General features: G+C 42.9%; 1 protein-coding gene across 2 annotated transcripts in view; it reads left to right on the forward strand.

Annotated features, from left to right (window-relative positions):
* Positions 1-17,141, forward strand: part of kalrna (kalirin RhoGEF kinase a) — a 790,772-nt gene that overhangs the window by 660,276 nt on the left and 113,355 nt on the right. For both annotated transcript variants that reach the window (XM_078228353.1, XM_078228352.1), the window contains 2 exons: positions 14,831-15,114; positions 16,349-16,501. In XM_078228353.1, coding sequence (XP_078084479.1) covers positions 14,831-15,114; positions 16,349-16,501 — 437 coding nt within the window. The remainder of the gene's footprint in view (positions 1-14,830; positions 15,115-16,348; positions 16,502-17,141) is intronic.

Here is a 17,141-nt window from a genome sequence, read left to right on the forward strand (position 1 = left end):
TGACAAATCTCCTCTTCATCATCTTGTCTTCAAGGAAAACGGCCCTGGCTTTTTTCAATCTCTTCACACAATTGACGTTCCTCATTCCTGTGAATCTTTTTTGTGTTAGGGACCAGATCAGAAACTCCAGGGTATTTTATGAGGTTAACCTAGACCCCAACTTTGTTTGATTTTGGCATTAATGTGAGCATAAGGTGTTTCGCTCCAGCTATTATTCGATTGACCCACTGGGAAGCTTTTATTAAAATAAACTTTATTTAACAACACAGTTAAAATATAACAAAAAGAATAACATAACTTTTATCAATTGAAATACTTAAACATGACAAGGTATAATTCTTAACAGCTAGCCATCTCTATAGTTCCAATGTAAGCAATGTCCTCACAGACGTAAACCCCCTCCTTAGAATCAGTTAGCAAAAACACACATGACCTACGTGAGTTGCTAGACTTTCAGCCTTTCAGCAGCTCTGGACAGAGGTACAGACAGACACCTGTCCTTTGACTCCCATACAGCATCCTCCAGAGAAAGAAATCTATCTTCAAGCAGCAGAACTCCAGAGAGAATGAGAGAATCACTGCTCTGTTCAAATGCAATCATAGAAATCCTACAGTGCAGAAGGAGGCCATTCGGCCCATCGAGTCTTCACCGACCACAATCCCACCCAGGACCTACCCCCACATATTTTACCTGCTAGTCCCTCTAACCTACGCATCTCTGGACTCTAAGGGGCAATTTTTAACCTGGCCAATCAACCTAACCCGCACATCTTTGGTCTTGGGCAGAGCAGGAGCCATACCAAGCTGTGATACAGTCGGAAAGAATACTTTCTATGGTGCATCTGGCTAATGAAGCAGGTTCAAGAGGGTGGTCATGAAGAAGGTAGGGAATTTTCCATGGAAGAAGAGACTAATTGAAGGTAAGGCAGTGAACACAGAGCAAAGAGAATTGAGTTGGAGGTAGAAATAACCGTGCGGCACAAAGGCTGAAGGGTGATACAGTGAAGATATCTTGGTGTGAAAATTGTCGTGATGCTTGGGTGGTTGACAGAGAACAAGAATTTTAAATGAAAAGTGGGCAAAGTGGAACAAGATGAGATGCTGAAAGGAGGAGAAGATTCTATAGGAGCAGGGGGACATATCAAAGTGGCATTTGATGCCGAGAGTCATATCTCCACTGTAGCAGTTTGTATAGGCAAGTGGTGAGAGGCATAGCCAGGTGTAGAGACGTCGGGACTTTATGGTCTCGCTCGAGCGAAACCAGAAATCCCCGCCCGAGGTCAACGGACATTTCTGTTGTCCGCCCCTCGTCCACTCTGATTCCATGGCGGGCGAGGCAGTAGAGTTCCGGTGGTCATTTCAGGAAAATGTGTTGTGATCACTCAGCCAGTTCCCCATCAAGGCACGATGATGATGATGATGCAATCATCCATAATACGTTCATGAAGGGCAAGGAATGGCCTTGTACTCAAGTGAACAGATATTTTTAAGGGAGGTGCAGAGAGGGATAGTGATAGCTGATCCTGTGGCAATGCCCACAAGTCTGCATCGCGAGTTGTGAGTAGGACAGAAAGGGGATAGGAAAGATTTTCCCCCAGCAGCCTGCTGGGTGGGAAGGTCGATAAGAGTAGAATTGGGCAGTCGGGGTTGCTGCATGTATGGATGGCAATGAGAAGTAATTTGATGGATCGTTTGGAGTCTGTTAAGAGAGTGCAGAGAAGGAAGGTGCAGTCTTCACTAAGAGGGAAACAAGTGTGTGACAGTTGCAGAGAATAGGAAGATCAAGGGCTCCTGAATAATACAAACTAGCAATCATAAATTTATTTTTTCACTAGTTTGAACTGTACTCTTAAAGTACTGTTCCAGATTTAATTTATTCACTGTTAAATTTTGACATACCTCCGTAAACATCAGCTTGCATGTGCTTCTCTTGCACGTTGAAAAATTTGTTTTCCATTCTTTTCTCATTCGGAATCGATGCGGGGTTAAGGTGAAAACATTTGATCTATCATGGCTTTGCATATGGGCAGACTAAGGCAAATGTTCAGGCTAGAGGCCTGACATGTGCTGCTGCCTTAAAAACAGCAGCCAGAGATAGACCTGTTCAAGCTGTTACCATTCCAGTGGGCGTGGAATCTGTGACCCCATTAATCAACAAGATGGCTGGTCTAATGGCAGCTTCAGAAACTCAAAATCTCTGAAACAGTCCAGCTCCCAAATAAAAAGAAGTCAGCAAAGGAATTGGGCAAGAAAACAGGAGAGAACCTGCAAATCATGCATGAAATTTAACATAAAACTGCTGGCAAAAGTCCACCAGCTCCAAAAGAGAAAAGCCAGGCAAAGATTCAAGGTGCAGTCCACCCCCATCCCATGCCAGCACCATTCCGCATTGAAAGAGAAACAAATTTACCTTTCTGGTGGCTGCTTGTTAAATCACATCCAAATCTGGAAAACGGGAGTGGAGCTGGCATCAGATGCTGCATCCAAAGCATCTTAATTTCCTTAAGGGATCCTAATATGAGCATTCGGGCCCTCATTGGTGTGCGGGAACAAAGTTGAAGATTATGTCCATTCTTTTTCATAGAATAGAATTCATAGGCTCCCTACAGTGTAGAAGGAGGCCATTCAGCCCATCGAACCTGCACCGACAACCATCCCACCCAGTCCCTATCCCTTTAACCTCACAAATTTACCCTGCTTAATTCCCCTGACACTGAAGGGCAATTTAATATGTCCAATTAAACTAACCCGCACATCTTTGGGGTATGGGAGGAAACCGGAGCACCCGGAGAAAACCCTCACAGACACGGGGAGAACGTGCAAATTCCAAATTCTTAAGAAAATCCATACCACTTTCAAATAATGATATTCCTCTTTACCATGTCTTTCAACACAGTGTTAATTCAGTTCGATTGCTGCTACTGAGTAGTTATTTCCCTTAATCTAATACATTTTTTGGGGGATATAAATAAAATCCAATTAAAGGCATTTATTACTATGAAAGATCGGAGAGTTTCAACATTATTTGCAGTTGTCTGCATTTGGGTTATAATAAAACAAGAGTGTCTGTTTCAGCAACAGGTTCTCCGCTTCATTCTACTTTCACTTTTAATTTGCATTGTTCTGGCAATGTCAAAAGAAAAGCAATTGCCGGCAAACCATTTGGGATCTGATCTGATTCTTTTCTTTGAAAAATCCTCACTATATCAGATTGTCTAAAGCTGTCCTGTCAGTGAGCTGTACATGCATGTGATATATAACATGCAGCACATACTCATGAGAATATGCAAGGCCTGCCATTTTTGTCCATTGTTATACAGGCAAATTGATCTTTGCCTGTAAAGAAATGTTATCAAATATTGTTTGATCACTCCTGGCAATTATCTTGGATATTTTGCTATATTAATGGCATATATAATTGCAAATTGTCGTTGATTCATTGGAAACCTTGCTTTTTAAACTGTGCAGTCTGGCAGACTTCAGAATCATTGCTATCACCTGAAAATCTAGACCATTTGCAGTATGAGCAGGAGAAAAAAACAAGGTCAGATTTAAAAGGTTCATTGCCTGTGGAACCAGATTTGGTTCAAATGCATTAAATCTATTATAGGGATGGGGCACCATGGTGTCTATTCTTTATACTGCAGTTAATGTTCCGCAGGGACTGAACTAAGATTGCACAAGTTCGCAACTTTGGTGCTGTATTTGATGCAAGGATGAGTTTCTGACCATGTGTCCACACCATTACTGAGACACACTTATTTTCACCTCTGTAACACAGTCTGAATCCACCTCTGCCTCAGTTCATCTCCTCTCTTGCCGAAACCCTCATCCACGCCTTTGTTACCTCTAGACATGACTATTCCAACACATTCTTTGCTGGCCTTCCAGGTTGTACCCTCTATGAACAGTCCTCATAAGCAACATTTCCTGGGAAATTAAGTACACTCCCTAGGAGCATCACTCCATCCTGGAATCATCCATCTGATCGTGCGTAATTGGGTTCTATTATTATTCATATGGAAAAGGTGACAGGACCTATGATAACCTCAGTGGTGTGGACTTTGCTTGGAGCTGCTATTGCGTCACCACAATAATTTTGCCAAAAGTGCAGCAGAAACCCCATTGACACATGAACGTCTGTGATTTCTGTCATACTCTCAGTGAGGTTCCAGCAGCAGAGCAGGAGCAGCTCTGCAGAAATTTCAGACTCAATTATTTATTAATTAAATTTAATAAATGAATTGAATTCATTTATTAACAATTAATTATTGAATTTTCAGAAAATGTCAAGCTGTTGTAATAGCCACATCCAAACATGAACTGTTAGGTAGTCGCATTATGTGCAAATGTCAATACCCAGAATGTCAAAGTCCATTTAATGGTAGACCAGTTTCAGCTGTGAAAAGATAGGTGATCCCTGTTAGTCTAAGGGCTGGTGCACTGCTGCATAGCAACAAATGGCTGCACTAACATCTAGTGCACACAAAAGACTTGTCACACATTTCTTTTCTACATAATTGTAGAATGCCAGGAATGTATTGAAAATTTTCAACTCTATCAGTTTTGGGGACATCATTTTAAACATTTTGAAAAGAATGTACATGGGCTTGCTTCGATCACTTGTTTTGATCCATGAATACAGGTTATGAAAATTATCCAGCAACTGTACAGATAATGTGTGCACTATAGTGACTGTGATAAATACTGTCAGAATGATTTCTGGCTGTAATTTTTATAATGCTGTTTTTGCAGAACAGTAACTGCTTGCACAACTGCGCAAGTATTTTTTTCCCAAATTGTGTAAATACGTGTGCCATGTTTATTATAATGTTGATTTAACACAATATGGTGGAGGTGTGTGCTCTGCTGAGTGCCTTCTTCATTTGTTTCTTTTTTGTACATCATGTTACCACCTCCAAGCGAATCTTCTCCCTCTGTCTTCAATGGGGACTGTTCCCACTGGGATTAATGGTGCTTCCACCACCCTGTCTTTCCCTTGGCACTTCCTTGTGCAATTGTAAAAGATGAAAGATTTGGTTCTTTACATCCTCCAATACCATTGGTGAGGGCCCTAGCTAGACAGTACTTGCGCGTTTTTCACCCATCAGTATACTGTATTCATTGGTCATAATTAGGGAGACTGAGTACCTCCATTCTGTCCGCAAGTGTAATATTAACCTTGTTGGTCACTGCCTCGACTTGCCATGTCAATTCCAAAAAGATCGTCTAAACAAACTTATTGTTGCCGTCCCTTTAAGGATTGTTGGTTCGACTGCTCCACATCAATGGATGAAACTTAAACGGTGTGTCCTCCACCCACCTGTACCCACATATGTATGTCCCCAGTTTGAAGAAGGTATCTGCCTGAAACAGGTGGGCACATTGACTGCTCATTCTGAATAACAACTGAATTTGGTGGGGGTTATATCAGGAGCAGGAATAGGCAGTGTCACAATCTTCAGGGTGTTATTGCCTATTCCTGCTTGGTGGGGGTGCTCAAAATTGAATCCAGGATGTTTTAAGAGCAATCGGAATAATTTTTAACGTTTACCCCAAAGGAAGAGCTGAAAATGAGTCTGAGTTTTAAGCCTATCAACTCCTCACTCCTAAATCATTGAGGCAATTAGTACAACATATTGTTGCACCTCCTCTGTTGGTTCCCTAATTTGTGAAGTATTGCATTTCCCTCTCTCCCTGACCTCACCAAACAAAAATCTTTTTCGGTGTTTTATGTTGTGAAATCACTTCAACCTGAAGCAGCTCTGCAAAAAGCCAGTGTTGTAGAATGTAAGTGAAAACCCAGAACATCAGCAAGATCAGGGAAAAATCTATATTTGTGCCTGTGTAGCTGTTGAAAAGTCACAATCATGTGAACGTATGAATTAGGAGCAGGAGTAGGCCACTGGGCCCCTCGAGCCTGCTCCGCCATTCAATAAGATCACAGGTTTAAATGTTTCAGTTGTGAGCCTTCGCTGGTACCTCATTGTTATCTTTATACCAATAGACTGTGCATGTAACCAGTGGATAGGCAAGAATACAATTGCATGTGCACATTTTACAAGTGCAAATGGGCACCTGGACATCCAATATGGCAGGTGGGATACAGACACCTATTATGTGCTGCTCACCTTTATGCTAAAGGGAAAAAGGGCTTGTCCAGGGCCTGCACCTGAAACAGGCCTTCCAGGCTGCCTTGTACTCAAATGGCACTGGGCCAGCTATGTTCAGGAAATACATAATCCAACAAAACAGTCACGATTGGACTTAGCACCTAATATTATCTGAATGTGGAGTTATGGGGAGAGGGAGTACCTATTCTGGGTCCACTGCAGTGCTAAAGACCATTGCTAGCCTCAGTCTTCCACCCCCTCCTCCTTTTCCCAAATGTTTCACCCTCACCTCCAATCTTGCGCCCTACTTCAGGACTACCGACAATTCTACCGCCCAAAACAGATATAAATCCTACCAGTCTCATGTGCATGAGGCCTGAAGCTCAATATTGGGTCTGCCTCAGGCCTACCCACTCTGACATGGGGATTGCTTCCAGTGCCCACTTTGTGCCAGTAGGCTGACATCGATCAATTTTTACACCACTTTGTTTGTCACTTACGGACAGGGAGGACAAACACTTCCTGCCATAGACACTAATGCTTCCTCATTTGATTTACAATGCATCAACAGGCTTAGATCTGTTTGCAGTGTTGTAAAAACATCAGGCTAAAATTTCTAAACTGTTGAAACCTGTTAAAACAGCATCCTACAGTTCAAAGTTGGCCTCATTGGCTGTGAAACAGGCTGAGATGCCTGAAGGACATGAAAGGTGTTGGAAGATGCAAGTTCACTCTTTCTTAAACCATCCTAGAAATAATTCCTATACATAAAAGCAAATTACTGCAGATGCTGGAATCTCAAACAAAAACAGGAAATGCTGCAAAATCTCAGGAGGTCTGACAGCATCTGTGGAGAGAGGACGGAGCTCACGTCAAATCTGGATGGTCCAGACTCAAAACTTGGGGGGTGATTTTGAGCCGGCGCTCTCTGTTTGCAGGAATGACGGCGTGTGCTCAAAATCCAGAGAGCGCGATTCACACCGGTGAGTTTCCGAGTTTCGATTTTACCGGCCCCTCACCAGTGGAGTGGCGTGAAACACACCACGGGACCGCAGAAAGGCCATTTTAATACATTACATGTCATTAGCGAGCACTCTCTCCAGGATATTCCCCCTCACCGGATATTGAGTGGGCACCGGCATGTCGGCATTTACATCGGGTCCACATAAGTGTGAGCCTGGCACCTTCACCTTCGAGGGAGATTTCTCAGAGGACCCAGGCTGTACACCTGCTGATCCTCTTGCCTTCTGGTTCCTGGGGGCCCCTGTGCCCCTCCATCGAAAGGCGGGGTAGCTGGATTGAGATCCAGAAGCCCCGATGGACTCTGGTACAGAAATTCATGGATTCCCACCAGTGCCTGCACCATGCAGTCGAAGCCCTGCACCATGGAGACGTCTCCTGCCATGGATTGCACGTCCTGCACCAAGGTCTCCACTGCTGATGCTACCCTTACAATGTTGGCCTCAGTGCGCTGCAGTGACGACACCATCTCCTCGGATAGAAGGCAATGTGACTGCTACAATCGGCCTTGCTGTCTGAGCAGGGCTGCTGTAATCCCTTCCTGATATTCGCAACTCTGCCTTTGCAGTCCAGCAGCTGTGTGATGACTATGCCCAGGGCACATCATCAACAAGGGACTCAGCAGAGTATTGGGCTCTGGCAGCTCTCCGAGTGTCGGTTCTCTAGGACTCCCCTGCATCCACCTGCCGTGGATCTTCAGCTGTGAGGTGCATATTAGTGATCCCACCGGAGTGTGAGTATTTGCGCTGGTGTCGCCTCTTCATCAGTGGGGTTGGAGAAGTCCCCCTCTAAGCTGTTGGAGTCCGGTGAGTCCAGGGGGCACAAGGATGGTCCAGCCTGTTCTGCTGGCCTGCCTGCAAGATAAGGTAGTCATGATGTGGAGATGCCGGCGTTGGACTGGGGTAAACACAGTAAGAAGTCTCACAACACCAGGTTAAAGTCCAACAGGTTTATTTGGTAGCAAATACCATAAGCTTTCGGAGCAATGCTCCTTCGTCAGACGAAGAACCTCGTGCCTGGTGTTGGCAAAGCCCAAGGTGGTTGAGTGAGAGAAAAAGTTGGGGGTGCTCGGGGTGTGCGAGAGGGGCCAGTGGGAGACTGGGGGTGGTTCACTTACCTGGCTGAACGAAGAAGCTCATTCATCTTCTTCTGACGAAGGAGCAGTGCTCCGAAAGCTTATGGTATTTGCTACCAAATAAACCTGTTGGACTTTAACCTGGTGTTGTGAGACTTCTTACTGTGCAAGATAAGGGACATAGCATCAGTGCATTACAGGGGACATGAAGGGAATATTGATTACTCACGAGACTTGAGGAATGACAGCATATATGCTGTGGATTCTCATGTTTCTCTGCTACCCCCACTTCACCAGCAATGTGGGCTTGCTCGTCCTCCTCTCTAGCCAGCTCACAAGCTCGCCCCTCAAAACCTGTGAGGGTTCGGAGTTCGGCCATGACTCCAGCTGATGTCTGTTGGGGTTGAGTTTGTCCTGCAATAACAGAGAGAAAGAGTGTAGGTGAGAGTGTTGACAATTAAGATGGCGATGAGGTGTGACAGGTGTGGGACCTAGGTGGGTGTTGGATTGTGAGGAGCATAGCACCTACTGGGGGAACATGTCGATTATGGGAGGGAGGGAGAACCTCGCGCCTGGTGTTGGCAAAGGCCAAGGTGGTTGAGTGAGAGAAAAAGTTGGGGGTGCTCGGGGTGTGCGAGGGGGGCCAGTGGGAGACTGGGGGTGGTTCACTTACCTGGCTGAACGAAGAAGCTCATTCATCTTCTTCTGACACTGCTACTCCATCCTCTTCTGGAATGCGCTTGTAGTGACTCGGACTGCCGCTGAATCTCAGGCAGGGGTGGTGACCCTCCTGGAAGGCCATCTCCTGGCAAGGGGATAGAGGGTGTTCCACCTCTGCTCCACTCCATCCAGCATCCCGGTGAGGGCCCCCTCCGAAAAGCGCCTTCTTGTCTGCCATCCCCTGCTGTTTATTGGAACAAGTGACGGGGAGCCGTTTATATGGAGCCCCCGGTGCTTGCAGCAGTTAAGTCATTGCAAGGTGGGTGAATTAGAGGGAGCATGCCACTGGAGCGGCATTCTGCCTGAAACACGCTGGTGCTGTCGAGGGGAAACTTTCTGTTTTTGTACCGGAACCAACACTCTGCCATAATTTAGCGATTTTGGGGCTTAGCTCTGTTCTCTCTGCAGAGATGCTGTCAGATCTGCTGAGATTTTGCAGCATTTTCTGTTTTTGTTGCGCTATAAATAATTCAGATTTGTTAGGTGTGTTGTTTTTCCTCTTGTAATGCACATGAGCAGATTGGGATGTGTTCTTTTAGATATTTGGCTGACAATTGCTGTGATCAAACTCTTGGCTGTTGGTCTGCAGTTGTGCTGATCACAGCTGAAACTTGTCTTCCCACCAGACTGGTTTCAAATGTTACAAACGCAGCAGAAGTTTCTATTCAAACATTGAACACTTTTCCCAGGCAGGCTGAAAACAGCTGCCATATTATTGTGACAAGCTTTAGAGCAGTTCAAATGTTTTTATTAATATTATTACTGGATACACAACCGCATTGAGTTTACATTAGTGGAAAATGCAGCTTCCATCTAGTATTAAAACGACAATGTCCTTTTTCAGGGCTTCTTAAGTATTTTTTGGAAGCTGCAGTTATGCGAATCAGACTGGTCCTATTAAAGAATTGTTAAGTAGAAAAGGGTCACATTACTTGCAGTGATTCATCTGTACACAAGATTTATCCCTATGGAGGGAGCCTGATTTTTTTTTCCTTTGTGTATAAATTATGTTTCAAAATTGGAAGCGTTACGACAGTGAATGTTCCAGAAAGAACGTGATATGTGAACTGAAAGTGCTTTCATCTTAAAAAAATGACCCAGCAGTTTGTAAGATCACTGAATAATTTCTTGGGTTAATAAGTATAGTTATTGAAATATTGAATACAGAATAAAAAAAGTTGCTTGAAGGAGTATTTTCATTTACTAAGCACCAGCCTTTCCCGTATTTACCTAGTTGTGAATTCTGGGAGTATTAAATACAAAGTTTTTCCAGTCCTTCCCTAAAATTTAATATGCAAAAACATCTGATTTGTGCTGCACAGTTCTGAACACTGATACCTCCAGCTTTTATTGCCAGTGACCTTGGAGGAGACATGGGATGGTACACAGGCTTTTCTCTCTGCATTGCTTATGGTGAATAGCATAGATGAATTTAATGGAAAGCTAAAAAGGCGCATGAGGTGGTAAAGGCTAGAAGAAGATGTTGGTGTGATTAGATGAAGAAGGGTGTGAGGAGGCTTGTGTGGAACATAAGCACTGCCTTATTGGACTGTGTTGTAAATACTATGTGAAGTAGCACAGAAAACGAGGAGAGTAAGGCGGAAGCCACCACCCTAACAGGTAACCTCTTCAATCATGTGCCTAGCAGCAGCACAAGTCATTCAAGGACCTTTCAAAGAGCTGTGTCCGAGGGTTGTGATTATCTAAAGCGGCAAGAGTATGACCATCGAAGATGTTCAGCCTTGTTCCACTACCAGAACAGCTCTGTCTGTCATTATAATGTCGGTGGTAGCCATAATGTGGAGATGCCGGCATCACTCACCTGATGAAGGGGCAGCGCTCCGAAAGCTCATGAATCCAAATAAACCTGTTGGACTTTAACCTGGTGTTGTGAGACTTCTTACTGTGCCTACCCCAGTCCACTGCCGGCATCTCCATCTCTGAATTTCTTAAGTACCTGATCCTTTAATGATGCTACATCAGCCAAGGAGCAGTCATGACAATCATTTGATTAGTCATGGATGTGTTCTTTAACAGAACAGCAGAGCTGATCCACATTGGCATGACAGGCAGATGGCAGAGGGAGAGAGCCAGGGAGTTCTGCCATATTGTTGAATTACCCCATGGTTCCAGTTTTCACAAATAACACAAGCAGGAAAGTAGCAGAAGAATAGCTGCTTGCTATTCCAAAACTGAAAGTTCCAGTTACTAAATGTTCAGAAGGTTTGTAACGCCAATCAAAATAACTTGTGTGTGAATGTCAGGCAATTACAAAGATGTTTTCGTTCTGCATCATTCACCACGCCTGACTCTTCCAAGAGAACACCATGGCTAAGGAAAGCACAACACCACAATGGACATTGAGGAAATTCAGGGACTTAAATTCACGGCTGAGGTTCAATATTCAAAATGAGTGATTGCAACTATAAAGAATTCAATACTGAGTTTGCTATTTTTGGTATCGGATCTGTTTCAGATGTGAAACTGATTGATTTGTTCAGTATCCTAGCAACATGATGTGTGAAACTATAATGCCCTATGATACAATTTCAATCTGTTCAAAGCATACTGATTTTATTTTGTTCCATTCCCACCACCACAGACCAGTTTTTGCTTTAAATGTGTGGCTTCCCTGATCTGATGATCACGAACCTTTTGATTGCGGTGGGAGGAGACACGCAGAGACAACTACATTTCATTATTTTGTAGTTTTTAAAAGTACAAACTCAGAAACTGCTCAAGAGATTTTGATGAATAATCATGTTGCAAATATCGTCTTGGAATGTCACTAATGAAGCGCAGAAGCACAACCACATCAGACCAAATAAAAAGTGGAAGATGAAAGACTAGGAAACACAAGGAAAACATTAAATAGGAATTTATACAGAAATCTATTTGACCCCAGTCATATAATGTCTCCAACACTGTAGTCTGATATAGCAGTTGTACGTAGCTCTCTGAAACTTTGGCAGTAGCTATCCACAAAACAACTTTCCATCTTTTAAATCGGACAATCGTGCCAACCCCTAAAATCTTAATATTAAATATTTATCAGGATAATTGCTTCATTCAGTCTTCTAGGAACAGAAAATAACTCGAAAATGTTACTCAACCAGTCACAACTACAACAAAATTGTTTAAACTTGTTTCTATTAGATCTTAAAAGCTTTCTTCATGATGTTGAGGCCTTGAACAAAATGAAATTGTTCAAAGGTGTGTTTTAAAACAATAATTAATCTTTTCATATAGATATCTATTCCAGTTAACAAATGAAAAATCTGTAAGAGTTACTATGGGGAAGCAACTGTTTCAAGGTTTTTTGTAATCAGCTCAAAATCTACAACTTCATTCTATTCTTTTCAGGAACAATTTTACAATGAGCATTGTAATAAATATTGTGACTTTTTGACTTCTCTAAATGATATGGAATAGGTGTTGCTATATTTCAGTCTTTGTATCCATATCACTAAAGTCACGCACATTGCACTTCGCACCTTCAATATGCAAAATCAAGTCTCATGTTTTTCTGATTGGTTTGAATAAAGAACATAGTCATATTATTTCTTCTGAAATGTAAATAAGAAAAGCTACCACTATGAATGAAGTATCATTGCTCCTTTCTGTAAGCTGTTCTAGAGGCTCCAGCTTGATTTCTGGCCCAGTTGTGTCTGTGGTTGGAAAAGTAATAGAATAAACATATAAACATGGAATAATTCAAGCTAAAATTGTTATGAATGTGATCTTTGTTAAACATAGGTATGAGTTTTGTGTCCAGTTCCATTGACATGAGAGAGAAGCGTCAAGGGAGGTTGTTACTCACTGTTCCTCCAGAACTATAATGTGAAGGGCACACTGTGATACTCTGTGTTACATGGCAGCCTGTAAATTATTGGTACTATTCTGCTTTCTTACATCAGCTCCCATGTTGGTTGCACAAGGAACCTATGGGTTGCTGGCAATCATTCACATAAGCTGTGATGCTTCATTCCACCCTACCTTGCAGTATGGCTAGCTGGGCAGTACAATTGCCTGTCCCCGATGTGTAATCAATATTTCTTGCCGGTTTAGCAGTTATCATCTGCTTTAGCTTTCCCAGTTCTTGTTTAGCTATTTAAACACCTCTTGGTTTATGGTGATTATTAATTCCTCCATTGTTCTGGTTGGGCAGCTCTGGAGGAGGTAAAATGTACTATTTAACCCACACCATGAAAGCTATAAAATTTTTGGTAATCTACTTTTATTTGTAACTATCAAAAATTAACCCCTAATAGTAGACAGAAAGGTCACAAGTTATGGAATTGATTGTCAGAACCCCAGAAGCTCCTGATGTACCAGGCATGGGAGCTGTTGTCAAGCCAAGGAGGTCTGGGGCCACCACAATCCAACAGGCAATGAAAACCTGTCATGAGCCTGCCATTTCGAAGGAAATCACTCAGGATTAGTAGGTTATAGGTATTAAACTTAAATTCAAGCTACATATTACAGAAAGATTTGGCCTACCATTATTCACTATGGAATTAACATGTAAACGTGTGAATTAGGAGCAGGGGTAGGTTGCAGTCATAAATAGTGATTTAATTTTAGACAAATGCAATTTTGATTTCAATTTCTTTCCTTTTGGTTGTTAAGCTCTTTAGCCACCCAATCCTTGTCCAGCTGTACCATTCCTCAGGTTTAAGGATGTTGTTAGATTGAAGTAGTTTCAATAACTCCTGAAGACTGTTAGCTGCAAAAACTCTAACTTTATAGTGATGTATTAATGTTAAGAACACTCCCTTACACTATCTTCTTTACATGCTACTTTCTCCTAGATTCTCTCAGGTTAATACAGTGGTTAGCACTGCTGCCTCACAGTGCTAGGGATGCGTGTTTGATTCTGGCCTTGGGTCACTGTCTGTGTGGAATTTGCACGTTCTCCCGTGTCTGTGTGGGTTTTCTTCGGGTGCTCCAGTTTCTTCTCACAGTCTAAAGATGTGCAGGTTAGGTGGATTGGCCAGGCTAAATTGCCCCTTAATGTCCAAAGATGTGCAGGTTAGATGGATTAGACATGATAAATGTGCAGGGCTATGGGGATTGGGCAGAGGGGCAGGCCTGGATGGGATGCTCTTTCGGAGAGTCGGTGCAAATTTGATGGATTGAATGTTCTCCTTCTGCACTCTAGGGATTCTATGTCTCTATAATTCCAACCCTTTTTGGAATTTAGTCTAAAGTATCCCATTATACTACAAACTAGACTAGGCACGGTAGCACAGTGGTTAGCACTGCTGCTTCACAGCTCCAGGGTCCCGGTTCGATTCCCGGCTCGGGTCACTGTCTGTGTGGAGTTTGCACATTCTCCTCGTGTCTGCGTGGGTTTCCTCCGGGTGCTCCGGTTTCCTCCCACAGTCCAAAGATGTGCGGGTTAGGTTGATTGGCCAGGTTAAAAATTTTCCCCTTAGAGTCCTGAGATGCGTAGGTTAGAGGGATTAGCAGGTAAATATGTGGGAGTAGGGCCTGGGTGGGATTGTGGTCGGTGCAGACTCGATGGGCCGAATGGCCTCCTTCTGAACTGTAGGGTTTCTATGATTTCTATGATTTTGCAAAAAAGGATTAGGGGTGGAGCGTGAGTCTCCTGAAATGATTATCCTGCTATTTCCTTTCCCTGACTAATGGGAAGCTGTTTGGTCTTTTACATTTCACCCTGTGGTTAAGACCAAGATCTTGTGAGATGATGAGTTAGCCTGATCGGTAGTTTATTATTTCCTCACATACGCACGTGACTGTTTAGGTTGCATAAAATAATTGGACAATACAACCAACAAACTTATTAGGATCTCTAGCCAGGGGAGCATGCAGAGCAAGGTTACAATTCTCATTTTTGATCTAAGGTTGCTAAAATAATTTTTCTTTGTGTTGTTTCTAGATGCTTATTCACCGAATGACAATGGAGCAAAGTCAGAATCTGTTTCAAACCTTCAGCCTCAGCCTTCGTTAAATTCCATGCAGAATTCTCCAGGACCCAAACGGTCAGGAAACACACTGAAGAAATGGCTGACGAGCCCTGTCCGGAGACTCAGCAGTGGCAAGGCTGACAATAGGAAGATTGTCAAGCAGAAAAGAGGCAGAAATGGCAAAACAAGCGTAGATCCAGCTTCACCCAAAGCCGGAGAGAATGAAAATGCACCTCAGGAGGACAGTGCAGATGAGGTATGTTGCTTGTCATACAGTCCTGGATGTTTTTCTTCTGAGGGGGGAATATAGTCTTTTTTAATGCATCCAACCCCAAAATAAGAACAAGACATTGTGAGCCATGTCAGTACAATAACTGTTATATAAACGATGAATTCCATGTTAACTCAGTCGCTAAGAATAATGTCCACCATGGAATTGGACATGAGAAAGAGATCTTGAACCCACACTCTCCATTCATGGGACTAGCGGCAGGACTCAAGATCCGATAAAACCCAAAAGTTATGATCTCACCAGCAAGATCATGATTTCCGATTTTCGCCACCCATTGTCGCTGTCAATGGGCGAGAACCTGATTTACATTAATTTTAACAAATTTGATTATTAGTAACCACCCGCCTTGCCAGATCTTCGAGGTTTAAAACGGGTTCACCCAGATGCCATTTTTTGGTAAGATTCCACCCCAAGAATTTTCCACGTTCACTTGTGGGATGGCATGGTGACACAGTGGTTAGCACTGCTGCCTCACAGCGCCAGAGACCCGGGTTCGATTCCTGGCTTGGGTCACGTTCTGGGTGGAGTTTACACATTTTCCCCGTGTCTGCGTGAGTTTCCTCCAGGTGCTCCGGTTTCCTTCCACAGGTGCATTGGCCATGCTAAATTCTATCTCAGTGTACCCGAACAGGCACCGGAGTGTGGCCACTAGGGGATTTTCACAGTAACTTCATTGCAGTGTTAACATAAGCCTACTTGTGACACTGATAAATAAACTTAAACTTAAACTTCCATCTTGGTCTGAGGTCATTGATCTCAATAGAAACAGAGGTAGGCTGCTATGTTTGACCTCAATTGAATTCAGGAGGAGTAAAATTGATCAGGGTCTCGGCTCCCAATTAATATCAAGTACATCTTGCTGGTACATGACATAGAGGAAAGACAAGCGGGACTGAAATGGGCAGAAGATTCCCTAACATTCACACATGATACCTGTAGAGTTACACTTAGAGCATGAGTAAATCTGCATATTTTTGGCAGGATAAGAGTCAGAAAAATGGAGGAGGAAGAACTTCCCATGAAATGTAACAAAACTCCTAGTTGTGTTTACACCGACAAGAAACTATTAAATGAGCTATCGTACAATTTTATTGATGGGTTTTATATATCACTTATTTACATGACTTTAAATCAACAATAATGTTTGGAATCTGTGAAATATATATTGTTTGATCTTTCATGGAATTTCTCTTAACAGAAGGGAAGGAAAGATGAACCACCGAGTGGCACTTTATCCAAGTCTTCATCTGGAATGCAGAGTGGAGGAGAGGATGAGCCAGATGACGAGTCCCATACTCCTCTTCCTCCACCAATGAAAATTATCGACAATGACCCTTCACCAGAGGATTGTGTATGTAACTCAGCACTCTTATCTCAGTATACTCATGAATAAGGTTGTCCTGTAGCATGGATCTACAGCATGAAAAATAAAAAGACACTTTGACACTGAAAGGGTGATAGATGTGGGAACCCTCACAACATTTAAGAAGCATTTAGATGAGCACCTGAAATGCCATAGCACACAAGGCTATGGCGCAATCGCTGGAAAATGGGATTCGAATAGATAGGTGCTTGGTGGCTGGTGCACACTTTGTGTCAAAGTGCCTCTTTTTGTGCTGTAGAACTGTATGACTTTATTACTGTATGAATATATAATGCTTTTCGTGAACACCAGACATCTCAAAATTACTCTTGACATGTAGTCACTACAGTAATGTAGGAAAAACATTATATGTAATATGTGCACAGCAAACTCCAACAAACAACAATGCAATAATGACATTGTGTTTTTGTGTTGTTGAATGAGGAACAAATAATGGCCTGGACACTGGCCGTTCCCCTTCTCTTCTTTAAAATAATGCCATGCCGTGTAGCTTTTACATCTACCCGAGCAGCAGGTGGGGCCTTAGTTGAATGTTTTATCTGAAAGATAACACTGAAACAATGCAACGCACCCTCAGTACTGCACCAGAATGTCAAACTTAATTTGT

The sequence above is a fragment of the Mustelus asterias genome, chromosome 14, assembly GCF_964213995.1.
Source record: "Mustelus asterias chromosome 14, sMusAst1.hap1.1, whole genome shotgun sequence".
NCBI lineage: Eukaryota > Metazoa > Chordata > Chondrichthyes > Carcharhiniformes > Triakidae > Mustelus > Mustelus asterias.